A 14667-nucleotide genomic window follows, 5' to 3' on the forward strand; every position below is an offset into this window, starting at 1 on the left:
CTATTGATAGTCATAAGTAAGACCAACTGAACCCTAATAAGGTTAAGCTACGCCTCACATTTTTAGAAATTTCACACGCCCAACGCTTTTATTTAATTGTCTGTTCATCGCCCTAGATTGATGAGGAGTGTGATGACTAGTACCTAGGACTTACCTAATTATTTTCTAGCTTTTAGTATTATTATTACTTTATGTAAGTATTGTTTTCAATAAAACCGTTTAACTTAAAAAAATTTTTTAAAATTTTTTTTTTTGATTATTTTAATAGTTTTGTAGTTGAGGTTAATCAACACTCGAAAAACATTAATAGATTTTTACCAATTTACTGGAAAGTTTTGGTGTTCGATGCACATAAATGAGCCACAGCTAAAAAAAAAAAAAAATTTAATATACTCTCGAGTTTGGGAATTGAGAATAGCATCGGAAAAATCAAAAATGTTCTGCTTCTAGACGATACGATGGCGATCTGTTGGGAATTGCGAAAATGTTTGAGGCATAACTTGAGAACTAACCTTTTAGGCATTTGAAGGCGTTGCCGAATTTCCCCTGATTTGTCAGCTATTTTATTTACGCAGTGGGAAAACGAGGCGAAAGTCGCATATGCCACAAAGTCTGAGAGGATGCTCATGGAGTGCTGACTTAAGAAATCTATTATTAATATAGGACATGATATAATTTGGATTGTTAAGTGGATTATGATTTTTATGTATTTAGCTCCTCACTGACGATCCTTGCGTGCTTATCAATTTATATGCTTGTGTTGTAATCATTCTCATTTTATTACAAACACAAAACGCACAGAGCAAAAATAATTTTTAAACAGATAAGTTGGTAATCATGGTGACGTGAATAGACTAAATTTATTTAGGTTTAATATTGAATTAATATAAATACTGTTTTAGAATTCATTTTATTTCGCCCATAGCCACTCTAACGAGGACATTGGCAGTTACTATCACAGCGTTTCAGCAACCCCAGACTACATAGTACGAGGCCGCTATGGTTCACGAAACCCCGCAACCGGGAAAGTGGATGAGGTGGTGTATACGGCAGGGCCGCGTGGGTAAGAATAATTTTAATTCAATTTATTATGTCGGTGATAGTAAAATATGCTTAAGAAAAAGTTAACACATTGGACTCTCTTAGAGAAACGTTAGTCAAACTGATGGTTCATTTCTTATACTTGGTGACTGAAATCGATACCGGTTAAAATCTAGGTGTCATAACAATTTGAATAATCCACTGTTTTTCATGCATTTTAATATTTGAACCACTGTACCTTTTTAAATGAATTTAACCGGGGCTAACTACGTACATTTTAAGCTCACAAAGAGTAAATATTTCTGAAAAGGTTGATTTGCCTTACCAAGGGGGACATTTTCAAATTTTAAAGACAAGTTGACTTTTTGATTTATTTGACATCACTGGGATTTGCCTAAAGCTGGAGACATTATCGGTAACCGTATCGGTAACCATATAACAGCTGATTCGACCAACCTTATGAGAATCAATGCAATAGATTATTGGTGCCGCTAAGGTCGTAACCGTATCGTAGCCAACCAATTGGGTTTTGGTTTACCGTCGTAACGATAAACAGCTGATTACGTTAGGGATACGGATACAGCGATACGACATACGGCACCAATGACTCCAGCTTTAGAGTTATCTCATTTCCTCTACTTCTTATTTTTATATTTCGTTGTCGCTGGGAGGATCTGTAGAACTTACGAAAAAACTCATACAGTAAATAGTTAGGCTGTTTCTACTCATTCGGAAAATTTAACGCAAACAATTCTAAATATTTTTTCGTGATTTCTTATATCTCACATTAATCGCGCACCCTAATGCTTGTTTTGCTTTGAAGTATTTTTTTTTTAGCATTAAACTTCAATATGGGCAAAGAAAATATGAACAGTTTCTATAATTTTTTCATTCTATTCCTGACGAATAAGTAGTATCAGGGCCGGCTCAAGAGAATTTGGGGCCCTAGGCGAGTTATTATTTGCGGCCCCTTTCTCCCGTATTTATAGAAAGAAATTGGAGATCAGAAATATTAAATTCAAACTTAGTGTCAATAAAACAAAAAAATATTTCTTTGCATATCTAATATATAAAATTCTTCTGTCACGGTTTTAGAGGCTGAACTCCTCCGAAAAGGCTGAACCGATTCTCATGAAATTTTGTGAGCATATTGGGTAGGACTGAGAATCGGCCAACGTCTACCTTTTTTTTCGCTACGTGCCTAGGGTCTTGAGATCAAAACGAGGACCCGGGTACCCCTAGAATGTGTTTATACAATATGGATATCAAATGAAAGCTGTTGATGAGTGCTATAGTACAGGATAATTTTCATACAACTGGGAGGCTAGGGTCTCGAGATAGAGCCCAAAACGTGGACCCGCGTACTCCTAGAATGTGTTTATACAATATGGATATCAAATGAAAGCTGTTGATGAGTGCTATAGTACAGGATAATTTTCATACAACTGGGAGGCTAGGGTCTCGAGATATAGCCCAAAACGTGGATCCGGGTACCCCTAGAATGTGTTTATACACTAGAATGTGTTTATACAATATGGCTATCAAATAAAAGCTGTTGATGAGTGATTTAGTACAGGATAATTTTCATACCTTTGGGTGACTAGGGTCTGGAGATATATGCCAAACGTGGGCCCGTGAACGCCTAGACAATGGTCTTACATTGTGGGTCTCAAATTGAAGCTGTTGATGAGTGCTTTAGTACAGGGTAGTTTTCATACCTATTGGTGAATAGGGTCTCGAGATGTAGGCCAAAACGTGGATCAGGGTAACACTAGGATGTGTTTTTACATTATGGGTATCAAATTGAAGCTGTTGATGTGTGCTTTACTACAGAGTAAGTTTTATGCCTCTGGGTGACTAGGGTCTCGAGACTGCGACTCGGAGTGCGACTGGAACTGAGACTCGGAATGGGACTGGAATAAAATACATACCATCCTCTGGGACTGGCAATAAGAGATGAAGAAGAAAACTTGAGAAAAGAGAAGAGAGGAGGAGACTAAGAAAGATATAGAATGAGACGAAGATGGAGATGAAGCGAAAAAGACGGAGGGAGGAGTGAATAAAAAGATTAGGAAAAAGTGCAGAGGGATAGGGCAGAAATAGACGGAAAAAGCTTATTAAAATGTATGCAGATAAGCCAAATTTAGGGCAGAACAACGTCTGCCGGGTCTGCTAGTTAAATATATTTTTTTTTTCAACAAAAGAACGAAAATATAACACACAAAAGTATTTTTAATTATCTTAGAGTTTACTAAAACTTCATTTTCCGCGCCTTCAACTCAGAGAAAGTTGATATAATTTTACTTAAATCTAATTTTTGCGCAATTTCCTGCTCTATTGATAGCAATGCTAAACCGACAAGCCTTTCTTGAGTCATGGCCGAACACAAAAGTACGTTTTGATTAACTTCAATTTCGAAAAGCTACGCTCGCCACTCGTAACCGATATTGGTATCGCCAAGAAAATACTAAATTGGGCATGAGACCAGACAAGTTGTGTTGTAAAATATAACTAAAGTGAAAATTAAATTTTTTTAAAGAAACTAAATATTGGGCTGTAGTATGCAATAAATATACCACTATTTATTTTTATATAAAATATCCTTTAAAATTCACTCCTAAATGTATGCTAACAATTCGTTTTAAAAATTTATATCTGAATGAAAATTTTTGAAACAATCATTTCAAAATTGAAATATAAGAAATTTAACAAGAACAAAAATTCAATTTATTTAAAGTAGGTACATTTAAAGTTGAATATAAATATAACCCTACAATACTCCCTCTTCTGGAAATTTAACGTTAAATAAATTAAAAGTAACTTTCCCTTTTGTTTTTGTGTTAGGTATCTGTATTTTATCAATCATTGCTGGTTTTTAACGGTCAATAGGAATAGATTTAATTTCATTGTTTATCTCAATTTTAAAGTTTTTAATATCTTTTTCAATAACTCTGCAAGGAATGTTTGTTAATCACACGTACAAAAACAAAATGATAATCTTTTAAATCTTTTGGAACAAAAATACCGCTAGAATTTTGATGATGTTCCAAATTTGATTTAAAATTTTTAAAATGTTCCCGCAAACTACTTAAAACATCCGCTGAAGTTACATTCTCTGTAGGTGAAACAAATAATTCACCAGGTAATCTTAAATTTTGGCCATAAACCATTTCAGCTGGTGTTGCTGAAATATCTTCTTTAAAAATCGATCGCACTATTGGTAACTCTTCATACCAATCTCTGGACCAATTCCTAGCCATTATTGAAGATTTAAGCTGTCTATGGCAACGTCTCTGATCCGTTGTTATTTCCAATGGAACCCCAAAACGTGAAATATATTTCTTAAAAAATTTATTTACAACCGTAACTGCAGAAATATCTCTTAGCGCGAATGCCTCTGGCCAACGTGTAAATCTATCGATTATAGTTAATATGTAACGATATCCCTTTGAAACAGGCAAAGGTCCGACAATATCTAAGTGAATGTGTTCAAATCTAGTTTTTGGAATTGGAATTTTCTCAACTGGAGATTTTGTATGACGATGTACTTTTGATTTTTGACAACTTATACATTCTTTGGACCAAGTATTGATGTCTTTATTCATTTTGGCCAACAATATTTCTTAACTATGAAACGACGTGTAGCTCTGCTACCAGGATGTGAAATCCCATGTAACATATTAAATATTATTTTTCTTAAATTGTTTGGAATGAATGGCCTAGGATTTTCTCCTGACACTTCGCACCATATATAAAGTCAAGAACAGGAATTTTATTAGTTTCAAATTTAAAAATGTTTGCTCTGAGGTAAGTTTGCCTAATTCACTGTCTTGTTGTTGTTCACTTTGTAAAATTTTTAAATTAATGTCCGAATTATTAATCGCTTCTACTTCAAACGCACGAGATAATGTATCAGCTACAAGATTTTCCTGTCCTTTAATATACCTAATGTCATTCGTAAACTGTGCAATGAATTCCATATGTCTAGTTTGTCTTGGACTGCGTTCTCTTTTTGAATTTAAAGCAAATACTAGAGGCTTGTGATCTGTGAAAAATGTAAATTGACGTCCTTCTAGAAGGCAACGAAAATGTTTAATGTTCAAATAAATAGCTAATAGGTCGCTATGAAATGAACTATATTTAATTTCGGATGGAGACAGTTTCTTTGAAAAGAATGCAAGTGGTTCTGATTTATTATTAAACGTTTGATGTATGACACCACCTATTGCCGTATTGGATGCATCTACATTTAAAGAAATTTTTGCATCTTTGTTAAAATGATTTAACAATATCGCATATGCAAACTTTTCTTTAATGCATTGGAAAGCTTTACTAGATGTATCGTCCCAAATTTAAATCTTGTCTCGTCTCTTATTTGTTCTATTAATTAAATCACAGATAACTGTCGTAAACTCTGCTAATTTTGGTATATATCGATGGTAATAATTAACCATACCAATAAATTTTTGTGCCTGTTTAATAGATTTTGGACGATCAAAATTTCGAATGGCTAAAATTTTTTCTTCCGAGAGCCTAATTCCCGTCCAGTCATTTAACTCCTTCTTGGGTACAGGATGCAAATGAGATGCTACCGCTGAATTAGAAGGCCGACATATCCCTGTCTTTACTAAAAAATCGAATTCAGTTTTAGCTACTTTGAACTTAATAGGGTCTAAGCGCCTTGGTTTAGAAAATGTGAACTATTGTATGTCTAACTGGTTGTGAATAATCTGGTTCAGAAAATAAAGAAGGAAATTCTTTCAATAACTTTGTAAATTTGTTATCAACAGCGACAACTTTTGGTAGCGAAACATTACAAACACATGAAATTGTGTTAACTGAAAGACTCGTTACCGGATCTACTAAGTATTTGCGTTTAACATCAACTAAGAAACCATATTTACACAGAAAATCAGCACCGATAATTGGTTTGGCTATATCTGCTATTAAAAACGTGAACGGAAACTCGCGACGCAGTCCTAAATTTATATTTAAAAGTTTTTTACTGTATGTCGAAATCGTTGAACCGTTAGCTGCCGTTAAAATAATATCTGATGACTTTTTCGAAAATGAAGATTTTGAAACCGGAAGCACTGAAATTTCTGCTCCACTATCTATTAAAAAATGCAATTTGTTTGTTTTATCAAAAATAAATAAGCGACGTGTAAAGGTGTCTAAATTTCTGTTGTTTGTCGCCGCAACAACGGACGACTTTAGTTTGACGAACTATTGTTATTTTTAAAAACGCATGGTTGTTCGCACTTCAAAGCCTGATTACCAAACTTATAATGATACCTACAGAGCCAATTTGGGTTGTCACGAGACTTTGATCGATATTTAGAGGGACTTCTAAAACGATTCCTACTAAAAGATCGGGACCTTGAATAATTTTGGCTCATCTGATTTTTAATTACAATGATCTCTAATGATAATTTTTCAAAATTTTTGCAAACAATGTTAGTTATTTGAACCAAATTTGAAATAATTGCATTCTCGCTTTTAGAATTTGGAAAATTACTAACTGAAGCTATTTCATTTTTATTATAAGCTTCCCAAATATTATCGGCTAATTTAACTAATTCACCTATTGCAGTCGAATTCGAACTAGCAAGAATAATACTTAAATTCTTTGGCAACTTCCTTATCCAAAGCTTTTTAAGAATTTACTTGCTAAAAATATTTCCAGAGAGTAGCACTAGAGACCGATAAAAATCAGAAGGTTTACGATCTCCCATTTCTGAATCGGATAACACTCGATCTAACTTGGCATTCTCACTTAATGAGTGCCGCTCAATTAAAATTTTCTTTAATGCAGAATATTTGTCATTTTCAGGAGGATTTTGAATAAAATAAAGAATTGTCATAATTACATCCTGCGGAAGTGCAGTTATGACATATTCATATTTTGTCCCTTCCTGAGTAATGTTCTTTCGACTAAATTGCATTTCAGCATGGATGAACCATGCTTCAGGGAAATTAGTCCAAAATTGAAGAAGTTTTACCGATGTAGCAAAAATTTCGTTATTTTGATTCACATATGGATTTGGTAAATCATTTTGATAATTTTCTATATCCAAATCAATAAGCGAATCGTTTACTTGATTTCATGATTTGATGGTGAATGAAACATTGTTAATAAAAATAATTAGAAAAATTATATTATAGGAAGAAATAAAAATGTCCGGAAAGGAGCGTTTACAAAACAAAAATGTTTAACCTATTTTGATACATATACATAGAGGAATTGCAGTAAATTCGTTACAATTGGTGTAAGAAGAGGAATTGTTGAATAAATTCCGAAGATTTTGAATACAACTTGGACATGGCAAAGTTCAGTGAATTGAAGATCCAGCAACTGAAGAAGGAGTTGGAGAGCCGTGGATTGAATACAAGCGGCATTAAACTCAAACTTCAGGCACGACTACGAGAGGCAATGGAAGCAGAAGGAATTAACGTGGAAGAGTATGTCTTTGCTCTTGATGGCGAGGAGACAACAAAAATTGAAGAGAAAAATGAAACATCGCAAACAGTTACGAGCACGGACTTGAACATGATATTGGCTGCAATATCTGCACAAACATCGACAGTAACATCAATGTCGTCGCAAATGTCATCTCAACTGGAAGAACAAAAGACATATATGGCATCTCAACTAGAATCCCAGGAGAACCGTATAACATCCAAGATGGAAGAACAGAAGACATATATGGCATCCAAGATGGAATCACAGGAGACACGTATTGCAGAAATGTCATCTGAAATAACATCGAAGATTGAAGCACAAGAAACGCGTATATCCGAACTGTCGGCGCAACTTTCAGCACAGTTATCATAGCAGATCTCTTCTCAACTGGAAGAGCAAGCAGGACATATTTCCTCGAAGTTGGAGGCGCAAGATACAAAAATTTTACAGTTTGAAGAAAAAATCGAGGCCGGGGTGGATGCTTTGAGAGGACGTATCGAGCAGTTGCAATTAAATCGCCCAGAAGTTTCAACGAGTAATCCAAAGGTAAAAACACCATCCTTTGACGGTCCTGTTCCTTTCCAGGCCTTTAAGCTACAATTTGAGAAGACCGCAACAGTGAACAACTGGAATGCTGAAGATAAAGTTGCTGGACTCTTCGCAGCATTGAAAGGACCAGCTGCCAAATCTTACAGACTATTCCAGAGTACGAACAGAACAGTTATGACGCATTGATGGCTGCTGTAGAACGGCGATACGGAAGCGAACACAGGAAACAGATATATCAAATAGAATTGCAAAATCGTTACCAAAAAGCTAGTGAGACTTTGCAAGAGTTTGCTTCGCATGTTGAAAGGTTGGCTCATTTGGCAAATGCGGACGCACCCGTGGAATACACCGAGAGGGTAAAAATCCAAAGTTTTATCAATGGCATACGGGACGTCGAAACGAAGCGAGCGACATATGCAAACCCAAAAACCACATTCACAGAAACGGTATCCCACGCACTGACTCAGGAAACAGCGTCACTTTTGAGTAAGCCCGCATACAAAGCTCATCGCGTGGAACAATTTTGGAAGCATTAAAAGGAACGCAGCAGAAAAGCGATGCTGCCGTCAAATGCTTTAAATGTGGAAAGCCAGGGCACATTGCACGTTATTGCAGTACCAATCCTAACAGTTCCAGCAATGTGGGTGGCCATAAACGCAGAGCTGAAGGAGATGAGAAAATCTCCAAATCCACTCAATCTTTAAACTAAAGCGAGTCAGCCGCAAGGGGCGACAGCTGGCTCCCTCAATTGAATGCCACAATATCTCGCAAATTGGAAGAAGGTCAAGCAATCTTACTGTCAGAGGACAGGGGGATGGAAAAGAACGTTTACAGACTGTATAACGGGAGCATCTCATTCCATCATTCGAGCGGATTTAGTCAACAAGAAGATAAGACCATTGCATGGAGCAAGATTGCGTACAGCCACTGGAGAAGACAGCACGGATAAGTAGCATGTGAAGTCGCAATTGGGAACGTCACGGTAGTACACAATTTTATAGTGGCAGAGATTGTTGATGAAATCATAATTGGAGTGGACTCCTTAATCGACCAGAGCATCAAGATCGACATGCAAAGACGATGCGATATAAAACCATGGATGTACCACTTAATTTCGGCTACGCGAGAGGCTACAGCAGTAAACGAGTGCTGGTGGAAGAGAGTCAGCAAATACCACCAAAATCCGAAGCAGTCATCTGGGTAAAGGTTGATGGAGATTGTGGGACAAACAAATTGTGGGTTGTCGAGGCAGCAAACAAATCAACACCGAACATACTTGTAGGAAAATCCCTGGCTTTAAAAAAAAAAAGGTGGACGTATCCCGGTAAGAGTACTCAATGAGTTCAAGTCACCACTCAAACTGACCAGAGGAGCTATTTTTGGGAAGATGCCAAGAGGCTGAAGTCGTTATTAACTGTGAACAGCTACAGGAACACGTTTCGACTAGTAATACTGATCTTTCAAATGACATCACGGCATGGACGGAGGGGCTAGGGGAAGACTATCAGAGTAAGGCCAAACAACTGATCCTAAATTACGCGAACATATTTGACCAAGATGGCTCCAAACCAGGCCGCACCAACGTTGTCAAACATCAAATTGACACTGGAGATGCGAGGCCGATCCGTCAAGCTCCACGTAGTGCTCCACTGGCGAAGCGGGAAGTTGTGAGTCAAATCATACAAGAAATGAGCGACAGCGGCGTCATCGAACCATCAGCTAGTCCTTGGAGAACACCGGTAGTACTTGTAAAGAAGAAGGATGGAAAAATGAGGTTTTGCGTGGACTACCGGAAGTTGAAAGACGTTACGAAATAGGATAGCTACCCATTGCCAAAAATTGACGACACCCTGGACTCGCTCTCTGGTACGAAATGGCTTTCCACACTGGACTTGAAAAGCGGCAAGTGGATGTGAAAGAGGAAGACAAAGAGAAAACAGCCTTCAGTGTCGGTAATGGTCTTTGGCAATTTCCAGTGATGCCTTTTGGAATATTTAATGCACCAGCTACTTTTGAAAGACCCTTGGATCAGGTACTGAAAGGACTACATTGGAAAACATGCTTATTTTTACTTAGATGACATCATCGTATTGGGAAAAAACTTCGAAGAACATCTGAAGAACTTGGAGGAGGTTTTCCAAAGAATAGCTGGTGCTGGTCTGAAACTAAGTCCCAAAAAGTGTTCGCTGTTTAAAAAGGAAGTAAATTATTTGGGTCATAAGGTAACGACAGAAAGAATCTGTACTGCGAATGAAAAGATAGAGGCAGTAAAGGATTGGCCAAGACCACTAAACCTGCATGAATTGAGAAATTTCCTTGGGCTGTGCACATATTACCGCCGATTTGTACCAAACTTTTCCAGCGTAGCCCACAGCCTCCATGAGCTTACAAGAAAAAATAAAGCTTTTGTTGGCATATCCGATTCCAGGAGCAGGATACAGATTCGAGTGGATATGCTATAGGAGGCGTTTTGTTACAACTAGTTGATGGACAGGAGAAGGTAGTTGCATATTACAGCCGTTCAATTGGAAAACCAGAGAGGAACTACTGCGTTACCCGGAGAGAGCTGTTGGCATTGGTAGAGTGCATTAAACATTTTCACAAACACCTCTACGGCCAGCGATTCCGCGTCAGGGCAGATCACGCAGCGTTGAAATGGCTTCTTCAGTTCCGTAATCCGGAAGGACAATTGGCACGGTTGATCGAGCGACTACAAAGCTATGACTTTTCCATTGAGCATCGAAAAGGTAGTACCCATGGAAATGCTGATGCAATGTTACGAAGACAATGTAGTTTGGAATGCAAGCACTGTTCAAAGGCCGAGGCTAAAAAAGACATTATAGATGTCCGGCTAATGACTATAACATGTACAGATGAATGGGACAAGGAACAACTAAGGAAGTGTCAGCTAGAAGATACTGATCTGTCACATGTTATGCAAGGGCTCGAACGAATAGGGAGGAGATGTCAGCAGAGAGCCCCATTGCGAAGTCATATTGGGCACAGTGGAACAGTTTAGAATTGATATCCGGTTGCTTGCATCGAGTATGGGAGAGTGAGGATGGCCATTGCAAGAAGAAACTGATAGTTGTCACCAGAAAGAGGATTCCTGACGTGCTCAGCGAGCTGCATAATGGTCCAAGCGGAGGTCATATTGGAATCACGAAGACGCTTGAGAAGATTAACCAGAGATTCACTTGGGTTGGTTGCCGTCAGTCGGTCACTGAGTGGATTGCGAACTGCGAGGTTTGCAGCAGAGCGAAAGGGCCCAAAACCCGAAGTCATGGCCAGATGAAGCAATATAACTCAGATGAGCCATTTGAAAGGATCGCTATGAATGTCGCAGGTCCATTTCCTACTAGCAACTGCGGAAACAAATATATACTGGTGGTTATGGATTATTTCAGCAAATGGCCAGAGGTATACCAAATCCCAAATTAAGAAGCGGAAACAGTAGCAGAAGTGTTTATAAACAATTGAGTTGCAAGGTATGGTGTACCAATGGAGTTACATTCTGACCAAGAAGGAATTTCGAATCAGCTGTGTTCCGGGAAATATGTAAATCATTGGGAATTCGAAAAACACAGACAACTGCATTGCATCCTCAGTCCGATGGTATGGTGGAACGATTCAATAGAACATTGGAGGAGCATTTAAGGAAAGTAGTAGACAAGTACCATAAGGAGTGGGATACACATATATCATTATTCTTGATGGCTTACCGATCGGTAGTGCATGAGAAAACGGGCCAAACTCCCGCAAAGGTAATTTTTGGCAATGACCTTCGACTGCCAGCTGATTTGAAGTTTGGGATAGATGCCGATGCGGAGAGAAATGTCAAGAAATCCACTGGTGTCTTGGAAGAAGAGCTGAGAGAGATACACTATCTTGTAAGGCAACGATCAAAGATTATGAGTGACAAGATGAAAGCGAGGTACGATAAAACAATTAATTCGGAAGGGTTTCAGGAAGGAGATTTGGTGCTGTTATACAACTCACAACGAAAAACAGGTTTGTCCCCGAAATTGCAGTGTAATTGGGAAGGCCCCTACAAAGTTGTAAAACGGATCAACGATGTAGTGTACAAACGATTGGCAAACCACGAACCAAAATGAAAGTGGTTCATTTGGAAAGGCTGGCAGCGTTTAGTTCGAGAGATTTGTCTGATCGGGACGATCAGACTTAGGTGGAGGGCAGTGTGACGAATATTAGCAACACTAAGAGATACTATCATCTCCAAGCCGATGCTAAGCAGTGACTTGTATGCACATCCATAAATCAATCATTATGTATCTACATAAACGAATCAATCATTATGTCTACACATATGTACGTACACACAGCGGAGAGAGAAGCACAAACACATGCATATATCTTATCTGGGATGCTCCCAAAAGTAGGCAATGACTTATGCAAGTATCAGTCACATATACATATGTACACGCGCATATGAGAAGCTATAAACGTAGTTATAGCTGAGTAATATTATAGCTGATAACTAACTAGTAAATTCTAAACAAACACTATAAAAGCAGCAACAGTTGAGGCACGACAATCAGTTTGATTTAAGAAGCCACCTGGCGAGTAATAGTAGTGTTATTTTGAATTGCGTTATTGTGAAGTACTTTAATAAAGGCCATTTTGCATTATTGAAAAGTGGAGTTATATATTCAACAGTTTGGCGATACGAACGTTAGCAGAGAATTTGACAGAATATGAGGAATTGCAGTAAATTCGTTACAATATTAACAAGTAATTGCCCTGAGCATTTGTAAATTTTCTGCTCTTTATTTCAAATTAATCTTTTAGTTAAATTCAGATTTTATTTATTAATTATCTTAATTATATACAGGATGTTATTAATAAATCGCACTGCTTATTTTTTGTACCTAATTTTGTGCTTTTTAAATACTTTTTGCAATAACACATTTTTGATGATCCAATTGAGGGAATAAATCACGCAAATTTTCTAATGCCTGTTTGGCTGCGTTCATTTCAGCTTGTTGCTTGGAACGAAAATAAACTGCTACATATAAACTCTTGTATTAGTTGGCTCAATAGACTCGATCACTTAATAAATTGATATATCAGATTCTCCGCTTTCATTATTCGCAGCATAAGACAGCATTGTTTTAGCTTCGATTTTTGATCATTCCAATAGAGCTTCTAAAAATAATTCCAACAAATTAGCGCGATCCTTAGTTTTTAATTAACGATTAGCGTTTTTCTTCTTGCTGTAGTTATAAAAAAAGGCCTGGCTGATCGCCAATGTAGTCTGCAATTAATATACCACTATTTATCTTCTTCTTAATATATAAAAAACACGTGTCACACAATTGAGGCCAATGGACTCCTAAACTACTGAACCGATTTTGAACTTGTTTTGCACCCCGTGTGTAGTTTGATCTAACTTGAAATATAGGATAGGTGACTGGGTGACTAGGGTCTCGAGATATAGGCCAAAACGTGGACCCGGGTACCCCTAAAGTGTGTTTATAGAATATGGATATCAAATGAAATCTGTTGATGAGTGCTTTAGTAGAGGGTAATTTTCATACCCCTGGGTGACTAGGGTCTCGAGATATAGGCCAAAACGTGGACCCGGGTACCCCTAGAATGTGTGTATAGAATATGGATATCAAATGAAAGCTGTTGATGAGTGCTTTAGTAGAGGGTAATTTTCATACCCCTAGGTGACTAGGGTCTCGAGCTATAGGCCAAAAAGTGGACCCGAGTACCCCTAGAATGTGTTTGTAGAATGTCGATATCAAATGAAAGCTGTGGATGAGTGCTTTAGCAGAGGGTAATTTTCATATCCCTGGGTGACTAGGGTCTCGAGTTATAGGCCAAAACGTGGGCCAGTGAATGCCTAGACAGTGTTTAAACAATATGGATATCAAATGAAAGCTGTTGATGAGTGCTTTAGTACAGAGTAATATATTATCCAGAGACGGACTGGAATAAAATACATACCACCTTCTGGGACAGGCAATAAGGGATGCAGAAGAATGAGAAGAAATTGAGAGAAGAGAAAAGAGAGAAGGAGATCGAGGAAGAGATAGAATGAGACGAAGATGGCGATAGATGAAGCGAAAAAGATGGAGGGAGCATTGAATAAAAGGATTAGGAAAAAGTGAAGAGGGGGGAGGGCAGAGTCAGACGGAAAAAGCTTATTAAAATGTATGCAGATTGGCCAAATTTAGGGCAGGACAACGTGGGCCGGGTCTTCTAGTTTTTATATAAAACTAGCAGACCCGGCAGACGTCGTTCTGCCCTAAATTTGGCCTATCTGCATACATTTTAATAAGCTTTTTCCGTCTAACTCTGCCCTACTCCTACACACTTTATCCTAATCTTTTTATTCACTCCTCCCTCTGTCTTTTTTGCTTCATCTCGATCTTCGTCTCATTCTATCTCTTTATCAGTCTCCTTATATCTTTTCCGTTCTCTCAAGTTATTCTCCTTCTTCTTCATCTCTTATTGCCAGTCCCAGAGGGTGGTATGTATTTTGTTCAAGTCCCATTCCGAGTCTCCTAGCTCTGAGTCTCTTTCTCAGTCCCAGTCTTAGTCCTAATCCCAGTCCCAGTCCGTCTATGGATAATATATTACTCTGT

The 14667-nt window shown here is 37.8% G+C and overlaps 2 protein-coding genes across 3 annotated transcripts in view; one reads left to right on the forward strand and one right to left on the reverse strand.

Moving 5' to 3' along the window:
* The window catches only part of Obp73a (Odorant-binding protein 73a), a 372527-nt gene that overhangs the window by 24819 nt on the left and 333041 nt on the right, over positions 1-14667 (reverse strand). The gene's annotated exons all lie outside the window — the stretch shown is intronic.
* LOC137251925 (uncharacterized) overlaps positions 1-14667 on the forward strand; it is a 30862-nt gene that overhangs the window by 2718 nt on the left and 13477 nt on the right. The window contains exon 2 of the mRNA XM_067786950.1: positions 926-1063. Within this exon, the coding sequence (XP_067643051.1) occupies positions 926-1063 (138 nt within the window). The remainder of the gene's footprint in view (positions 1-925; positions 1064-14667) is intronic.

The sequence above is a fragment of the Eurosta solidaginis genome, chromosome 5, assembly GCF_040869045.1.
Source record: "Eurosta solidaginis isolate ZX-2024a chromosome 5, ASM4086904v1, whole genome shotgun sequence".
Lineage (NCBI taxonomy): Eukaryota > Metazoa > Arthropoda > Insecta > Diptera > Tephritidae > Eurosta > Eurosta solidaginis.